Here is an 18,573-nt window from a genome sequence, read left to right on the forward strand (position 1 = left end):
CCCACATCACATGGCTCACAAATGCCTGTAACTGCAGCCTAGGGGATCTAACATTTTCTTCTGGCTTCCAAGGCCTCTCATGTGTACATGCAGACACATACATGTATGTATAATTAAAAATTCGGAGCTGAAGAGGTGGTTCAGTGGCTAAGAACACTGACTGCTCTTACAGAGGACCGTCTGTAACTTATAGTCCCCAGGGGTCAGATGTCTTCTAGCTTCTGCTGCCACTAAGCACATACCTAGTGCATGGACTGACATACATTTAGGTAAAACACCTATGCATATAAATTGATTTTTAAAAGATAAGTTTTTTTTAAGTTTTTAAAAAAAATTTTTTTTATTAATTACACTTTATTCACTTTGTATTCCCCCTGTAGCTCCCTCCCTCCTCCCCTCCCAATTCCTCCCTTTTTCCCCCTTCTCCACGAATGCCCCTCCCCAAGTCCACTGATAGGGGAGGTCTTCTTTTTCTTCCTTCTGATCCTAGTCTATTAGGTCTCATCAGGAGTGGCTGCATTTTCTTCCTCTGTGGCCTGGTAAGGCTGCTCCCCCAAAAGATAAGTTTTAAAAAACTTTAAAACAAAAATTTCTCTGCTGGGTTTGAACTTAGAGTCTTGAGCATACTAAGCCTGAGCCCTGTCATTTGGCTATATTCTCAGTACTTCAGAAGATTTTAAGTACAGTGAGCCCTCTGTATATCCTGGTTCTGTACCTAAGCACCTTTTATATAACTAGATGGAAACAAACACATTGTGTTTGGGGCTGGGGAGATTTGTCATTAGCTCTTGCAGAGCACCCAAGTTCAGTTTTCAGCATCCACAGTTGGTGGGTTACAGCCACATGAAACAGTAGCTCCATGAGATCTGTAGTCATCTTTAAGAATCCGTAGGCACTGCACTCGTGCGTATTCTCACACATACACATAGATATAACTAAAAAATATATTTAAAAACATTAACAGACTTGTCATTCTCTAAGCTTCAGCATAACTATTTACATAGCATGTGCATTGGAGTGACTATTAGAGATGATCATAAAATACAGAAAGTATAGCCTCTGTGCCTTGAGCACTCTGATTCCAGAATGTGGGTGGTGTCCTGAAACAAAGCCTCTGTGGTTCACAGGACAAGTATATATATTGAACTTAAAAGATTCCTGAGGCTGGAGACATGGCTCAGTGGTTAAGAGCGTTTGCTGCACTTGCAGAGGTCCCAGTTTCTTTTCTTAACACCCACATGGTGGGTTACAGTCATCTATAACTCCACTTCCAGGGGATGCAATGCCCTCTTGTGTCTTCCTTGGTCACCAGGCATGCATATGGTACACATACATACCTAGAGACAAAAACCATATACATCTATAAAAAGTTACTTGCTGAGCTTGGTGGTACATACTTTAAGAAGCCTGGCTGATCTCTGTGAGGTTGAGACTAACCTGGTTTACAAAGGAAGTTCTAAGCCAGCCTGAGCTGCATAGTGAGGTCCTGTCTCCAAAAACAGAAAAACCAAATGATTTCCTGTAAGAGTCAGCCATGATGGTGCTGATCCGTAACCTGTAATCTTCGAAGTGAGGAGGCTGCGGGAGTTGGATCATGAGTTTGAGCAATATAGAACCTATCTTAAAAAAACAAAGGGAGGGCTGGAGAGATGGCTCAATTATTTAGAGCCCTTGTTACTCTTGCAGAACACCTGGGTTAAGTTTCCAGCACCCTTATGCTGTCTCATAACTAGTAACCACTTTTTTTTTTTTTTTTTTTAAGTGACAGGGTCTCTTTAGGTAGCCTTGGGTGTCCTGGACTCACTCTGTAGAGAAGGCTGGCCTCGAACTCATAGAGATCCACCTGCCTCTGCCTTCCGAGTGCTGGGAATAAAGGTGTAAGCCATTACTGCTTGGCTAGTAACTACATTTTTAGGGGATCTGACCCCACCCCTTTTGACCTCTGAGGTACAAGGCATACATGTGGTATACATAAGTATATGCAGAAGAACAGTCATACACATAAAATCAATATTTTAAAACAAAAAAAGAGGCTGGAGAGATGTTCCTGCTAATCTTAGAGAGGACCTGAATTTGACCCTACCACCCACATCGGTGACTCATAGCCATTCGTAACTCCAACATCAGGGGTCTGACTTCCTGTTATGGCCTCTGTGAGTACAACGTGCACATGGTATATGAGAGAAGAGTATAGGAAAATATGAATTCAGAAGAAGAAAAAGTAAACTATAACAAGTGTCTGATAGGTCATGAATTTTCACACGCTGTATTTGTGCAGCCAGCTTGTGAGCCAAGAACCAAAACATGGCAGCACCCCGGAAGCACTCCAATACCTTCATCATCTCCTGCCATATAGGGCACCCATCACCAAGGAGACTGTTCTGACTTTGCTTTTTCCTTCACACAGTAGCTGCACCAGTAGGCCCTGTGGTTCCCACTCCTACTGTTTTGCCCATGGGGGCACCTGTTCCTCGCCCTCGGGGGCCCCCACCGCCCCCTGGAGATGAGAACAGAGAGGTGAGACTTCTGACTTCTTTCTATGGTCAGAAAAATTGTGATTTGGAGGGGGACTGCTTTCGTTTATCAGAGAAATCTGTGAAGTGTGGGTGGGTTAAATTCTTGGGCACAGGTAGGAGCCATGCTTAGTTAAAGTGAGTTTTTAGGGTTAGGGACTTGGGAGACATTTTGGGCAGAATTCTGAAGGATACAGCACCTTGTCTATTTCATGTGTCACAACCTGGCAGCCTTGCAACAGTAAGAGGTGGAATTAGAGGAGGAAGGTGCTGGGCGTCAGCCCTTCTGATTGGGTGTTTCTGGCAGATGGATGATCCTTCTGTGGGACCCAAGATCCCCCAGGCTTTGGAGAAGATTCTGCAGCTGAAGGAGAGCCGCCAGGAAGAGATGAACTCCCAGCAGGGTGAGTGTTGCTGTCCTAACACCGGGGATGGGGCCGCAAGGTTGTGCTGAGGCCATGTCCTCACTGCCCTTCCCCATCCCTGAGAAGAAACAGTTACTTTCTAGTGATGGAGAAAATTGGGTGTGGTAGAATGTTCTTATCCCAGCTCTTGAAGGTTGAGATAGGAGGATCAGAAATTCAAAGTCCTCCTTGGCTACATAGTAAGTTTGAGACCAGCTGGGGGTATGTAAGACCTTGTTTCAAAAAAAGAAAAAGTTGATTGTGAATTTACTATTAGGATTGTTGATTGCCACATTCTTCCCTAACAGAGGAAGAAGAAATGGAGACAGATACTCGCTCATCTCTGGGACAGTCAGCATCAGAGACTGAGGAGGACACCGTGTCCATATCCAAAAAAGAGGTATTTGATGGAAGTATCCAGAAGAGGTGTGTGATGGAAATTGTCTGAAAGGATCATGCAGAGATAGGTCTTAGATGCATGCAGTTTCCACCCTAAGCATCTTGCAGCTATCTTGCATTTGTCACAAAGCCACTTACATTCTAAGTACTGTGGATGCATTTACAGCTGAAAAAGCTGTGGCTCCAGCAGCCACACTTTGGCATCTGCCTGCTTGTATAAAGGCCAAGTGCTGAAGTAGTGAGGGCAGGCATGGGGTACAGATTCTGACTTAGGTGGTTTTCTTGTCTTGATAGAAAAACCGGAAGCGTCGGAACCGAAAGAAGAAGAAAAAGCCCCAGCGGGTGCGGGCAGCATCTTCAGAGAGTTCTGGGGACCGAGAGAAAGACTCAGCTCGGTCTCGAGGCTCTGACTCCCCTGCTGCTGATGTGGAGATTGAATATGTGACTGAGGAGCCTGAAATCTATGATACCAACTTTGTCTTCTTCAAGAAGATTTTTGAGGCTTTCAAGGTACAAGGAATAGTGTGCTCTGAGTGGCCAAGCTTGATGGGTGAGGGATGGACTTGGATAAGCCTGGGGAACGTTGTTTGAATTCAGGGGTCAAGATGGAGGTGTGTCAACAACAGGATTTCCAGGTGCTGGAGAGATGGCTCAGAGGTTAAGAGCACTGGCTGCTCTTCCAAAGGTCCTGAGTTCAATTCATTTGAAGACAGGGTAGCTCACAACCATCGATAATGGTATCTGGTGCCCTCTTCTGGCTTGCAGGTGTACATGCAGGCAGAACAATGTGTACATTACAAAACAAAACAAAACAAATTTCCACATGGTTTGTCTCTTCAGCTTACTGATGACGTGAAGAAGGAAAAAGAAAAGGAGCCAGAGAAACTTGACAAAATGGAGAACTCTGCAGTCCCCAAGAAGAAGGGCTTTGAGGAGGAGCACAAGGACAGTGATGATGACAGCAGTGATGATGAACAGGTCAGGCCTCCCACAGTTGGAGAGGGTTGCAGGGCATAGGCAGTTGAGGTGTTGTCCTCAAGGACTTTGATGGTTTAAGCATTGACATGGGCTGGGCAGTTTGATTTCCACCTGAGGTCCACCTAAGGTTATTTTATTCTAGGAAAAGAAGCCAGAGGCCCCTAAGCTGTCCAAGAAGAAGTTGCGCCGGATGAATCGCTTTACTGTGGCGGAACTCAAGCAGGTTAGACCTGAGATGACCCAGCAGATCTGGAGTCGGGCTGGGAAGCTGAGTTGCACTTAGCCCCACTGAGTTTGCTTTAGAGGTTTTACAAGAAGGGTTTTTTATAGTTGCGTGGTATAGGGGTTCTTTGAGAAAGAGAAGACAGCTTTAACCAAGAGGTGGGCTTTCTAAAAACTGCTCTGTGCTTTTTTTAGCTGGTGGCTCGGCCTGATGTAGTGGAGATGCATGATGTGACAGCACAGGACCCGAAGCTCTTGGTTCACCTCAAGGCCACCCGGAACTCTGTCCCTGTGCCACGCCACTGGTGTTTTAAGCGCAAGTACCTGCAAGGCAAACGGGGTATTGAAAAGCCCCCCTTTGAGCTGCCAGACTTTATCAAACGCACAGGCATTCAGGAGATGCGAGAGGCTCTGCAGGAGAAGGTGAGGCCTGGCTGGGGTTCAACCTGAGTTTGGCTATCCACACCCTCTATAGCAGCCTGCCTTAGAACTGGACTACCTGTTTGTTAGAAGTGTAATTAACCGTTTCCAGTTTAGAACTCAGTACTGTATGTACACCTTGAGGCTGCATTTAGAGTGTCACTTCCTTTCCATTTTGAGGTTCTTTGTCCTGAATAGCAGCTTTCTTTCTCTTCTTCCCTGCCTTCACTTGACCTGTATGCTCTTTTCTGATGCACTCATAGCTAGAGGTACAGATGATGCTTATCTTACTTAGGGTTACTATTGTGATGAAGCACTGAAAGGCAGGAAAGGGTTTATTTCACTCACAGTTCCTTTATAGCAGTTCATTATCAAAAGCAGTGAGGGCAGAGACCTGGAGGCAGGAGCTGATGCAGAAGCCATGGAGGGTGTAGCTTACTGGCTTGCTCCTCTTAGCTTGCTCAGCCTGCTTTCTTATAGAACCCAGGACCACCTAGGGGTGGCCCCACCCACAATGACTAGGCCCTCCCCATCAATCACTAATTAAGAAAATGCCCTAGAGCAACAGCTCTCAACCTGTGCAAGCTCCCAACCCCTTTGGGAGGCCAAACCAGCCTTTTACAAGGGCCGCCTAAGATGGTTGGAAAACACATATATTTACATTAGATTCATGACTGAAATAATATTATAGCTGGGGTCACCACAACATGAGGATCTGTATTAAAGGGTGCAGCATTAGGAAGGTTGAGACCCACTGCCCTACAGGCTTGTGAACCAGGTCTTATAGAGAAATTTCCTTTTGTGTGGGGAGGGGTGGCTGGGTTTCTAGACAGGGTTTTTCTGTGTAACCCTGGCTGTTTTGAACTCACTTTGTAGTAGACCAGGCTGACCTTGAACTCACAGCATTCCACCTGCCTCTGCCTCCTGAGTGCTGGGATTAAAGGTGTGCACTACCATACCCAGCCTCTCTCTTTTAGTTTTATTTACTTTTTATGAATGGTGTTTTGCTTGTGTGTATGTATGTGCCTGTAGAGGTGGGGGTGTGTGTGCCGGGGGGGGGGGGTGTCTCAGATACCTTTGGAACTGCAGTTAGGAATTTTGGTAGGCCACCATGTCTGTGCTGGAGTCTGATCATGGTGTCTGCAAGAACAACACGTACTTTTAAACCAGTGAGCCAGTTCCTCAGCCCCATCCAGTCCTCTCTTGATCACATAGTTAAGAAGAGCAGTTACTGGCAGAAAACTGAGGTTCCTCTCATATAGTAAGTCTGTTTTGTTCAGCATAGATTGTGCCATTTGAGTTTTGGGTACTGGTGTTACACCTAGTAGCTTCTTGATGTTAAGCTGGTTTTTTCAGAGCGAGATAAATGGGGTTTCCTAGTAGCTGGGCGTGGTGTTGTATGCCTTTAATCCCAACACTCTGAGAGGCAGAGGCAGGTGCATTGCTGTGAGATGGAGGCCAGCCTTGTCTACAAAGCAAGTCCAGGACAGCCAAGGCTACACAGAGAAACCCTGTCTTGAAAATAACAACCAACCAACCAAAATAATGAGGGTCTCTTGAATTGAAGCTGATCCTCTACTGAAGAATTGACTAATACTCAGTAATTCATCTCTTCTGCCATTTTTAACAGGAAGAACAAAAGACCATGAAGTCAAAAATGAGAGAGAAGGTTCGGCCCAAGATGGGGAAGATTGATATTGACTACCAGAAACTGCATGATGCCTTCTTCAAGTGGCAGACCAAGCCAAAGCTCACAATCCATGGGGACCTGTATTATGAGGTTCGGGAAGGGGTGGTGCATGGTTGAGGCTTGATGTTGACTTTGGTTAGAGTCCATTTCAAAGTTGGGTCAGGGGTCCCCAGCCTTAAAATTGCCCATTGCTGCCAGTGGGTAAGACAGGCTGTGTTATTTTTGGTTTTTTGTTTGTTTTTCTCCAAACAAACCCTTTTTGCAGAAAAAACCTATAGACAAAGCATTTGAAGTGATGTTTAGTAGGTAGGTTAGTGATAAGATGGTAAAAGTGGCAGGTGTTTCTCAGAAAGGTTTTGTTCTAAGTGAAAGACAAAATTAGTTTTTTTCCCCCTGATTTTTGATTTGTTAATCACCATGGTGATTCTGTCACTGGCATTTTTTGATTGTTTGTGATAGAAGGGTGCTGATGGTCACCCTGTCCAGTGGCCTTGTTTCACAAGTGAGAAAGCAGGTGCTGTATTCAGTCTGTTTTCACAGTGCACTATTAGCAGCAGAGAGGCTGGCCTTCTTCCTTTTCCTATTCTACCCGAAATCTAAGTGGGAGCCAAGTAGCCCTCATGAGACTTTGTATCTGATGGAGATTGGGGCTACTTGTCTGTTCTCGTGTCCTCATGCCAGCGAGCTCTCAGTGTGTGTGTGGAGTCACAGACAGAGCCAGCTGTGCTTTTCCCCAGGGCAAGGAGTTTGAGACACGGCTGAAGGAGAAGAAGCCTGGAGATTTATCTGATGAACTAAGGATTTCCTTAGGGATGCCAGTAGGACCTGTAAGTATTGGCTAAGTGGCTGGGGAAGCTGGAGGGAGGTGAGGTGAGCACAAGGGAAAGATAGGGTAGGGGAAGGTAGGTAATAACCTGTTCTGTTTTTTTTCTCCAGAATGCACACAAAGTCCCTCCTCCGTGGCTGATTGCCATGCAGCGATATGGACCACCCCCATCCTACCCAAACCTGAAAATCCCTGGACTGAATTCACCTATCCCTGAGGTTTGTACTGAGTTTGTCCTTCTCAGCTGCCCCGGTTTTATTTTGTTTTGTGTGTGCGCATGTGTTTTATTTTCCAAGACAGGGTGTCTTTGTATAGCCTTGGCTGTTCTAGAACTCTGCCATAGACCAGAGTGGTCTTGAACTCAGAGACTTTTCTGCCTTTGCTTCCCCTGTGCTAGGAATAAAGGCATGCTGGCCAACATCTAGTTTTTTGTTTATTTTTTTCTTTTTGGTTTTTTAAGACAGGGTTTCTCTATATAGTCCTGGCTGTCCTTGAACTCACTCTTTAGACCACACTTACTTCGAACTCTGAGATCTGCCTGCTTCTACTGCCTGAGTGATGGAATTAAAGATGTATGCCACCAATGTTAGGCTTTTGTGTGTATGTGTGTGTGTGTGTGTGTATTGATTTATTCCTTCGTTCATTCGCTTGTTTGTTTGTTGAGGCAGGGTTTCTTTGTGTAGCCCTGGCTTTCCTGGACTCTTTGTAGACTAGGCTGGCCTCAAACTCAGAGATCCGCCTTCCTTTGCTTCCCAAGCAATGGGATTAATGTGCCCAGCTGTGTTTTTTTTTTTTTTTTTTAATAAATGATTTTATTTTTGTTGTTTGTCTAGTTCTCTGTTTTGTTGTTTTTTTTCCTACTTCTCTATCTGTGTTGCATACACTAGGAATGTGTGTGCGCGCGCGCTTGTTGCATGCCCAGGAATATGTGGACATGTGTTCCTGTGGAGGTCAGAGCAGAATATGTTGTGATGGATTATCTTCCTCTGTGGTTCTCGGGTTACTGCCCTGAGACAGGGTCTCTCACGGAACCAGAAGCGTGCTGTTTCAGCTAGGCTGGATGGCCAGTGAGCTCTTGGGGCCCACTTCTCTTCACCCCTAATGCTGGGTTATTTTTTTGCTTTTTTATATTTATGGGTGTTTTGCCTGTATCTGTGTGCCTGGTTCCTGCAGAGGCCAGGAAAGAATGTCAGATTCCCTGTGATAGGAGTTATAGACAGTTGTGAACTGCCAAGTGCATGCTGGGAAGTGGACCCACATCTGCTGTAAGAGCAAGTATTCTTAACTACTGAGCCATCTTTTCAGCCTGAAGATTTTTTTTTTTTTAACTGACATGGGGCCATTGAGATAGCTTAGTGGGTAAAAGTACTTACCACTAAGTTTGATCACTTGAGTTTGATTCCCCAGGACCCACATGGCAAAGAAGAGTATTCCAGGGCTCTGGAGAGATGGCTCAGAGGTTAAGAGTACTGGCTGTTCTTCCAAAGGTCATAAGTTCAATTCCCAGCAACCACATGGTGGCTCACATCCATCTATAATGAGAGATATTTCATAAGTGCCAAGTAATTAAAACAAAACAAAGCATAACAAAAACAACTTAAATTCTAGGGTAGGTGGTAGGGTCAACAATTAATAATGAAAAAAACCTTACAAACTGGACAAGTTAAAACAAACCAAAACAACAGCATACTTGTGAAAAAATATTCAGTCAAGGTTGCCAAGTACTGGGCCGAGGAGGTGGCTCAGCAGGCGAAGAAGCTTGTTCCCAAGCCCGACAACCAAGTTCAGTCCCTAGAACCACATAGTGAGGCAGAGAACTAACTCTCAGAAGTTGTTCTCTGACTTCTGTACACATGGCAAGCACACAGACACATCATTCTTACAGGTACAAAGAGGAGAACAAGTTATCCATAAATTTTGTTGTGAGACAAGGTGTCACTGTGCAGTCTTGGCTGGCCTGGAACTCATTATATGCATCAGGCTACTTTTGAACTTGCAAGAAATCTGCCTCCTGAGTACTGGGATTAGTTACTAAATTTTCTCTTTGGTGAATCTGTTTCTAATTAGCTCTTTGATACACACATGGATAGATGGAAATAGTTTTATCTCAAGATGACATTAAGTTACTTTTAGACAAACTGAAAAGTATCAATAGACAAGTTATTACAGGGAAAATAGTATTGTTAAACTTAATTTCTATTATATGAGATAGATGCTAACCAACTAACTTTCCACATTTAGGAAAAATTGGGGAGAATAAATTAGGGTCCTGATTTTAAAGAATTTGTTTTGGATTTAGGCAGTCCACACCATATCCCAAAGGAGGACATTAGCATGATCTCTGTCTCTTATCCTCACTGATCCTGTTGCCTCCAGTCTGGTGCTTATTAGTTTTTTTTTAGATGCTTCGTATGAGTGAGTGTGTGTGTGTGTGTGTGTGTGTGTTTAAGTGTGTGTGTGTGTGTGTGTGAGAGAGAGAGATTGTGCTTTCATTTCTGTGTGCACTTGAGGATCTGATGCTTTTGCACATGGAGGTCAGCCGGGTGTTCACTGAGTGAGTGTCTTCTTCAGTTATTCTCTACCTGGTTGAACCCTCTGCTCAACCCCTGTAGTTTTTTGTTTTGTTTTTAATGTGCAACTGTATCCTGCAGTCCTAGTTTCCAGAGTCCCTGTGTGAGCTCTGTATCTTGGAGTTTGATTCTATGGCATCAGTGTTTTCTGAGTTTAGGAGAACACATTCATGTTTCCTCTCCTGCAGAGCTGTTCCTTTGGATACCATGCTGGTGGCTGGGGCAAACCTCCAGTAGATGAAACCGGGAAGCCACTTTATGGGGACGTGTTTGGAACCAATGCTGCTGAGTTTCAGGTATGGGTAGGCTGCTGAGTTTGATGTTACTCAATGCTAAGAAGGTTAGGGTTAGTTGGTCTATAATTTCATTGTCAGGGAACTGGGCATGGTGGTGTTCCAGTCTGAAAAGGGGCTTGTGTTTTCCTGAGGTATAGTGCAGCTTTGTTTAGAAGATTATTTACTCCTCCATCTCTTCAGTGAGCAGCAAGGTGGGTTAATAGGAACGCAGTAAGTACTTGTTGAATGAATGAGGAATCTGTTTTAGACCAAAACTGAAGAAGAAGAAATTGACAGGACCCCTTGGGGAGAGCTAGAGCCATCTGATGAAGAGTCCTCAGAAGAAGAGGAAGAGGAGGAAAGTGATGAAGACAAACCAGATGAGACTGGCTTTATCACGCCTGCAGACAGGTAGGCAAGAGCCTCTCCTCCAAAGCAGCCTGTTTGTCTTTGGAAGCTGCTTCTTTACAACGGTGCTTTTCCTCTTTCTTCATAGTGGCCTCATCACTCCTGGAGGGTTCTCATCAGTGCCTGCTGGAATGGAGACCCCCGAACTCATTGAGCTGAGGAAGAAGAAGATTGAGGAGGCGATGGATGGGTGAGAGAAGTTCTCAGGCAGCAATGGGGCAGGAGTAGGGCGTGGCTTCCCCTTTAGTTGGTTTTCTGGGTTGGTTGGCTGACTTTAATTCCTTTTTTTTGGTTTTTTTGTTTTGTTTTGTTTTGTTTTTTTGTTTTTTGTTTTTCAAGACAGAGTTTCTATGTGTAAAAGCTTTGGCTGCCCTGGAACTCTTTTTGTAAATCAGGCTGGCCTTGTACTCAGAGATCTGCCGAGATCTGCCTGCTTTTGCCTCTGGAGCGCTAGGATTGAAAGTGTGCATCACCATGCACGACTTCCCCCCTCCCCCCCTTTTTTTTGAGACAGGGTTTCTCTTTGTAACCTTGCCTGTCCTGGACTCTCTTCATAGACCAGGCTGGCCTTGAACTCACAGAGATCCACTTGCCTCTGCTTCTCTGAGTGCTGGGATTACAGGGGTGTGCTACTACACCCCTCTTTATTCCCTTTCCTAACAGTTGTTAAACATCAGCCTTGTGCCAGTGGGAAATCAGCGGGTAGATAGTTGAGGCAGACACGTGATCAGAATAAAGTTATTTCTGGTCTGTCTAGTAATGGTGAAGCTGAGCCAACCTGAGTAATTAGTTGAGAAGAGTGTTGAATGGTGGAGAAGTATTGGAAGGCCTCATTGAAGAGGTGGTATTTGAACTAAATATCAGGCAAGAATCTGTCCCTGGTGGTCTGCAGCCAGCACAGATAGACGCACAAGCAAGTGTGATGACCTTGATTTTACAGCTGTTTCAGGTACTGAGGCACATAGGGAGGAATGACTCCTGTTCTAGTCTGCTTATTGCTTTGAGAAACACCATAAACAAAAGAAACTTGGGAGAAAAGAGTATTTGGTTAACAGGTTACAGTCCATTATTAAGAGAAGTCAGGGAAGGAACTCAAGGCAGTAACCTGGAGGCAGGAACTGAAGCAGAGGTTATGGAGGAGTGCTGCTTACTGGCTTGCTCTTCTTACCTTTCTCAGTCTGCTTTTTTACAGAACCCAAAATCCCCTGCCCTCAGTGGGCTCAGTCCTCCCACAACAATCATTAACCAAGAAATGTTCATGGATGTGCCCACAGGCCAATCACAGGCCAATCTGGTCGGGACATGTTCCCAGCTAAAGGTTTCCTCTTCCCAGATGACCCTAGTTTGTTTCAAGTTGAAAGAAAACCAACCTACACCGTTTATCATGAAATAACTTCCCACCCTTTGTGCATTTGTGCATGTGCACATGTGTGCAAGAGCACATGTAATATGCCTGCGTAGGGGCCAGAGGTTGCTTTTGGGTGTCTTCGGTTGTTCTCACTGGAACTTGCTAAACTAGATAGCTGGAAACCTCAGGGTCCCCTGCTTCTGCTTACCCAGCCCTGGGACAACAGGCGTGCTTTGTTACACCCACTTTTCCTATGGGCCTTCTGCTTTCCCATCTTGGGCCCAGCTTTATAATATTTAGAGGTCTTCAGTTTTGAACAAATTTGGATAGTTGAGTATTCTAGGTTGACAATGTGTTCTTCTCTTTTTAAGTCCTCCTGAGATGTTGCTCCAGTGTTTTCTTTCTATCATTTTTACCTTTGTTTTGTGATGTACAATGTGTCATTTTCTCTTGCTGTTTTTTTCCCCCTTGGGGATGGGGTTCAAGATAAGGTCTCTGTGTAGCCCTGGCTGTCCTGGACTCACTTTGTAGTCCAGGCTGGCCTCAAACTCACACAGATCCTCCTGCCTCTGCCTCCTGAGTGCTGGGATTAAAGGCCTGTGGGACCACTGCCTGGCTTGCTGTTTTTCTGAGTTTTTTTTTTTTTCTTTTCCTCTCTCTCTCTGTCTCTGTCTCCCTTTCTCTCTCCTTTTTTTTCTCTCTTTCTCTCGTGTGTGTGTGTGTGTGTGTGTGTGTGTGTGTGTGTGTGTGTATGTATGTAAATGCACACAAGAATCTTCATCTCTTATTCTCTCTTTTATTTTTGAGACACGATCTCTCAAAGAACCTGTGTTTGCTGTTGTCTCCACTGCCCTGGTGGTGGGTTTAGACACACTTTTTCTGAAGATCTAAACTCGGGTCCCCATGCTTGCCAGGCAAGCATATTCCTTATTGACCTGTCTCCCTAGGCCCTTAGTAACATTTTATGTGTTTGCTTGCTAATTATAACATTTATTAATTCTAGGTTGATTGAGTTTTCTTTTTTTGAGACATGTTCATGTAGTTGATGCTGATCTTGCACTCCTAACCCTCTAGCTTAATCTACCTCTTCAGGGCTGGGATTACAGGTGTGTGCCACTACTTCCAGCCTTGTAGGTTGATTGTGGTTGATGTTCTTCTTAGTATGAATTGCAACTTTCTCCCTCTCTTTTTAAAAAAGACTTATGTATTTATTATGTATACAATGTTCTGGGCCTGGAGAGATGGCTCAGTGGTTTAAGAGCATCGGCTGCTCTCCCAGAGGACCCAGGTTCAATTCTCAGCACCCACATGGCAGCTCATAAATATCTGTAGCTCTAATTTCAGGGGGTCTGGCACCTTCACAGACATACATGCAGGCAAAGCACAATGCATATAAGATAAAAGAAACAATCTTCTGTCTGCATGTGTGCCTGTAGGACAGAAGAGGGCACCAGCTCTCATTATAGATGGTTGTGAGCCACCATGTGGTTGCTGAGAATTGAACTCGGGACCTCTGGAAGAGCAAACAGTGCTCTTAACCTCTGAGCTTCTCTCCAGCCCCCTCCCCCCTTTTCTTTTCCAAGATGGGGTTTTTCTTTGTTGTCTTGGCTGGCCTGGGACATTCTGTAGACCAGGCTGCTTTTGAACTCACAGAGATCCACCTGCTTCTGCCTTCCAAGTACTGGGATGAAAGTCTATGTCACCGTAACTGGCCTTTTTTTTTGTTTGTTTGTTTGTTTGTTGTATGTGTGTGTGTGTGTTTTTTTTTTTGGTGGAGACCAGTTCTATGTAACTGCAGCTGGCCTTGCACCCATGATTCTCCTGTCTCAGCTTCCCAAATCCTGGGATTAAATATAGGTTATAGGTGTGCACCACCATGCTGTATGCCTGGTAGTTTCTGACTGACTGTTTAGTTTTGTGAAATTTGCTTTACTGGGTTAGGGTATTTTGTATTCCTACACATCTTCAGCTTTGATTGGTGTATGGTTGTTTAGAGGCAGTTTGATCCCCTGGGGTTTTTGCTTTTTGGTTTTCTTAGCAGGACTAAAAGAGTGTTTAGTCTTCCCTGACTCAGAGGCAGGGCTCCAGACACTCTGCATTCTCAGCCCAAGCGCTATGAATTTGGAGGGTTTTTCACCTGATTAGTGGGAATAGGCACTGTTTTCCATCCTATTGAGCAGTGGACAATGTTCATTGCTCATCCTTCCAGGAACTCTTTGGTGTTGGTAGTATCCTCACTTGCATATTTTCCTCATACTCCTCTAACCCCAGTACTTGAAGAAGTTCTTGAGTTCTGTGTCCCACAGTCTCTGGCTGCTTTGGACTCCTTAGATTTTGAACCTCATTCTCTCAGCTCAGAGAATCCTCTGAGCTCTGTATGGGTCTCCCCCGCTTCTGTGGTCTAGAAACTCAATACCACTGTACAGCTCATTTGAATTTTTTTTTTTTAAACTGTTTCAAAGGCTGGGTCTCTAAACCAGTGCTACCCATGAATTCCCAATCCTCCTACCTCTTCCCTCTCATTTACTTTCTGTATTGTATTAATAGTAATTCATTGTTCTTTACTTTTCTTGTCTAGTGCCTTGAACAACTATAGTTTTAATGTATTTTGTCCAGATTTTGGTTATTTCATGTAGATGGGTAAATCTGGTACCTACTTCTTGTCAGGAAGCAAAATTCTAAAGTTTTTTGTATTAGAGAAAAGAAAACAAATAAGGGTACATTGCATGGAGTATGAATCCTTTAGGTCATTATAAAGAGTTTGTATTCTGGATAATGAGATGATTAGTTCCGTGGGTGAGCAATGGCCTTTAGGCTGTAGAGATGAGATGTCACAGTAGTTAAGAGCATTTGATGATCTTGTAGAGGACCTGGATTCAATTCCCAGCACCTATATGCTAGTACAAAAGCTGTAACTCCAGCTCCAGAGTACAATGACACCTCTTCTGACTTCCTCAGGTACCAGGCACACTGGCGCACACACATAGATACACATATATATTTTAAATTTCATGTGTAGGAGTGTTTTGCCTGCATGTTTGTATGTGTGCCATGTGTGCCACAGCAAGTGTATAGAGGTCAGAGTACAATTTGGTGGAATTAGTTTTCTTTATATAGTTTCTAGGGATGGGACTCAGGTCATCAGGCTTGCATAGTATTTTTATTGGCTGAACCATTTTCCTAGCCCTAGATTGTTCTTTTTACATCTTCTCTGTTAAAGCTCTATATGAAACTTCAGCCTCTTTGGACATTAACCTTATGAATCCTGGTTCTCATCCCCTGATTTGGTTCAGAAGATCCCCCAGCTTAGTCTCTGTACCCCTTACAAATTCTATCCTGTAGGATCAGCATTGACTCTACTACACATCCCTAACCCAAGTTTTCTTATGAGTCTTCTTGAAGGTTAGATGATTCAGCTGTAGTTATCTTGGAATTCTCTAAGAATCTAAGTGCCATTTGTGGTTTTTTTTTTTTTTTTTTTTTTCCACTCTGGAGACCCTGTGTCCCTTACTGGGTTTTACTTTCTTGTCCTTTGCAGAAGTGAGACTCCTCAGCTGTTCACTGTATTGCCAGAGAAGAGAACAGCCACTGTTGGGGGTGCCATGATGGGATCAACCCACATTTATGACATGTCCACGGTAAGCATTTGGAGGACATTATTTTGTGACGAAGATGGAGCTATGGTGTCTGAGAGTCTTTGGAGATAACAAGGTTCTAATCTTTTCAGGTTATGAGCCGGAAGGGCCCAGCCCCTGAGTTGCAAGGTGTGGAAGTAGCGCTGGCACCTGAGGAGTTGGAACTGGACCCCATGGCCATGACCCAGAAGTATGAGGAGCATGTTCGGGAGCAGCAGGCTCAAGTAGAGAAAGAAGACTTCAGCGACATGGTGGCTGAGCATGCTGCCAAACAGAAGGTGGGCGCAATCTAGGAACCTAGGAGTGACAGCCTAACAGTCGGGTCTGTCTTCTCTGGTGGAGCTGTGTGCCTCAGCAGTGACAGGGAGGGTGGGCTTGGTGCCTGCTTCCTATTTTCCTCGAGCCTGAACATCTTAGAGATCTTCCAATGGTTGTCATCTTTTAAGTACAGTGACATCTCCACAGGAAGAGGAAGAAAGTCATTCAAATCTGAGGGAAGAGAAAAGAATGTGGTTTCAGTGCTTTTTTTCCTTAATTTTTATGTCCATGTTAGGCTGCCTCCTATTTGGGGCTTGTTTTACCTATTGTAACCTGTCTCTCTCTGTCTCTTACAGCAAAAGAAACGGAAAGCTCAACCCCAGGACAGTCGTGGGGGAAGCAAGAAATACAAGGAATTCAAATTCTAGGTCCCTCTCACATAACTGGCCTTCCTTTAGGCCCTTTGTATGTCTGGGCTTTATATGTGGGTCCCTAAAGCTAGCTGTGTACTTCCCTAGGCTAGTCATTTCATGTTTTTATTTTACTTGTTTTGTAAATAAAGCTGTTTCCCAAGGAAGGATGAATACCTGACACTCTTGAATCTCTCCTTTTGAGCTTCTGCAGAAGCATATATATACTGCTTGCCTGTAATCACAGACTGTTCCGTAGGACCATGGGACCATGGTTGCTGTGCTGAAATTGTGGATAATACACTATGCCCTACCCCTCCTTTTGTCTGAAGGCTCTGAGGAAAGTACCTTTAGGTTTGGTCTGACCTTAGTGCTTTGTTCCTGGAGAATAAAAATAGCCAGCATAGCACCCTGGCTAGGCTGGGAAGTAACTGTAGGCTAGGGAAGGAGGCCAGGTCAGGCCTTCCTCACTGACCTTGTGGCAGAAAGGCCTACTTAACCTATTGGAGAATGTCTACATATGAAATCTAAATTGTTCCCAAGTTCCTGCTACCACTTAGATTCATGTGTGGGGGTATAGGGTTTGGAGTCTTGTTTGTCTGTGTCCCGAGTTCTGAAAAGTCTTGAAAAACTAGAGTAGGTTGAGCACAGGATCCCATGACATTTGTTCAAGTGCTGGGAGAAGTAAGGTGTGGGTGTGGGAGGGTGCAAGAGCGCTGAGTGGGGATGGCAGCTGAGCAGGCCTAGAGAAAAATAGAATTTTAGAAATTGAGAAAGCACTGAGGCATTCTGGGACTATGTAATGAAGGTTGGGGGTGGAGGTAGGGGTTCTGAACCAAGAAGGGCTGTTGGACTTGCCCGACCTTAGCTTTTGGTTCCTGCCCATGCTTATGCGGGAACTTCCCGCCAAGACTCCCGGGGTGGTGACAGGCCACTGCATCTCCAGCGGAATATCCTCTGAACCCTAGAGGAGGTCGCCACAGCCGGTTATCTGATTTCCATGCAACGTGTGACCCGTCGCTGGTCGGCCTCTGCTACGTGTTCTGCAGATCCCAGAGGCTGAGCGCGCTCCCGTGCGTGCAGCTCTCTCCGGGCCGGGACCGCGCCCCGGAAAACCCGGGTTTCCGCTGGCGGGGGAGCAGCCGCCCGAGGGGACAAGTGGGGGTGGGGGGAAGAGAAGGGGTGGGGAGCCAGCACGACGAGGCCTGCTAGGGGCTCCAGGGCAGCCCCGCGAGGGCGCGCGGGCCGTAGCCCCTTCCCAGCAGCCGCGGGGCCGAGGGCAGGCCTGGCCCCGCCCCCGGGCGCCCGGCTGGGTGGGGCCGCGGCTCCCCGCCCCTTGCGGGCACGCCCATCCAGTGTCAGGGCCGCGCGGGCCGCAACAGGCGGCGGCGGGCGAGCGCGAGGACCGCGCGCAGCGAGGGCCCGCGCGTGCGTGCAGATTCGCTGGCGGCTCGCGCTCCGCCGGGCGGTCTGAGGAGACGCGCTGAGCCCCCGCCGCCGCCGCAGCGGGAGGAAGCCTCTGCGCTCGGCGTGGCCTCGGTCTGCGTAAACCCCGCGCCCCTTAGACCCCTCCCCAGGCCATGGCGGAACGCGGAGGGGCGGGTGGTGGTCCCGGAGGCGCGGGAGGCGGCAGCGGTCCGCGGGGCTCTGGGGTCGCCCAGTCCCCACAGCAGCAGGCGCCGCAGCAGCAGCCGCAGCCGCAACAGCCGACGCCCCCCAAGCTGGCCCAGGCCACCTCGTCCTCCTCGTCCACCTCGGCTGCGGCCGCCTCCTCCTCGTCCTCCTCTACCTCCACCTCCATGGCCGTCGCGGTGGCCTCGGGCTCTGCGCCTCCGGGCGGTCCAGGACCAGGCCGCACCCCCGCCCCGGTGCAGATGAATTTGTATGCCACCTGGGAGGTGGACCGGAGCTCGTCCAGCTGCGTGCCCAGGTGAGCAACGGGCGGGTGGGACAAGGTGTTGGCCTAGGGGACCGCCAGGCTGTCCCTGTGACAGGCCCCGCCTCCTCATCTCTCCGGGTTGAGTTGGGGGGGCCCCTCCAGTCTAAGCACGTCCCCCGACTCGGGTCGGTGGACTGCCTTCGCCTGGGCCTTCCAAGGCTGTTGTGTGCGCCCGCCCTCTCCGGGCAACCCCACCTTCCACCTTGGCCGGGACCACCCTCTTGGCCTCCTGAACAAGCTTGGCCTCCTGGACCCAGCCCGGGGGCCTTGCTTGGCTG

The 18,573-nt window shown here is 46.6% G+C and overlaps 2 protein-coding genes across 2 annotated transcripts in view; both read left to right on the forward strand.

The window, feature by feature from the left end:
• The window catches only part of Sf3b2 (splicing factor 3b subunit 2), a 20,310-nt gene extending 3,773 nt beyond the window's left edge, over positions 1 to 16,537 (forward strand). Inside the window, exons 6-21 of the mRNA XM_055610598.1 lie at positions 2,408 to 2,517; positions 2,821 to 2,917; positions 3,226 to 3,317; positions 3,611 to 3,826; positions 4,157 to 4,294; positions 4,437 to 4,517; positions 4,712 to 4,939; positions 6,567 to 6,716; positions 7,364 to 7,453; positions 7,563 to 7,670; positions 10,211 to 10,318; positions 10,566 to 10,708; positions 10,794 to 10,895; positions 15,592 to 15,691; positions 15,781 to 15,966; positions 16,303 to 16,537. Of these exons, the coding sequence (XP_055466573.1) occupies positions 2,408 to 2,517; positions 2,821 to 2,917; positions 3,226 to 3,317; positions 3,611 to 3,826; positions 4,157 to 4,294; positions 4,437 to 4,517; positions 4,712 to 4,939; positions 6,567 to 6,716; positions 7,364 to 7,453; positions 7,563 to 7,670; positions 10,211 to 10,318; positions 10,566 to 10,708; positions 10,794 to 10,895; positions 15,592 to 15,691; positions 15,781 to 15,966; positions 16,303 to 16,374 (2,021 nt within the window). The 3' untranslated portion in view covers positions 16,375 to 16,537. The remainder of the gene's footprint in view (positions 1 to 2,407; positions 2,518 to 2,820; positions 2,918 to 3,225; positions 3,318 to 3,610; positions 3,827 to 4,156; positions 4,295 to 4,436; positions 4,518 to 4,711; positions 4,940 to 6,566; positions 6,717 to 7,363; positions 7,454 to 7,562; positions 7,671 to 10,210; positions 10,319 to 10,565; positions 10,709 to 10,793; positions 10,896 to 15,591; positions 15,692 to 15,780; positions 15,967 to 16,302) is intronic.
• A 1,179-nt stretch (positions 16,538 to 17,716) lies between these two features.
• Positions 17,717 to 18,573, forward strand: part of Pacs1 (phosphofurin acidic cluster sorting protein 1) — a 128,863-nt gene continuing 128,006 nt past the window's right edge. Inside the window, exon 1 of the mRNA XM_055610479.1 lies at positions 17,717 to 18,286. Coding sequence (XP_055466454.1) covers positions 17,937 to 18,286 — 350 coding nt within the window. The 5' untranslated portion in view covers positions 17,717 to 17,936. The remainder of the gene's footprint in view (positions 18,287 to 18,573) is intronic.

The sequence above is a fragment of the Psammomys obesus genome, unplaced genomic scaffold (genome assembly GCF_907164565.1).
Source record: "Psammomys obesus unplaced genomic scaffold, mPsaObe1.curated_primary_1811, whole genome shotgun sequence".
In the NCBI taxonomy this organism is placed as follows: Eukaryota; Metazoa; Chordata; class Mammalia; order Rodentia; family Muridae; genus Psammomys; species Psammomys obesus.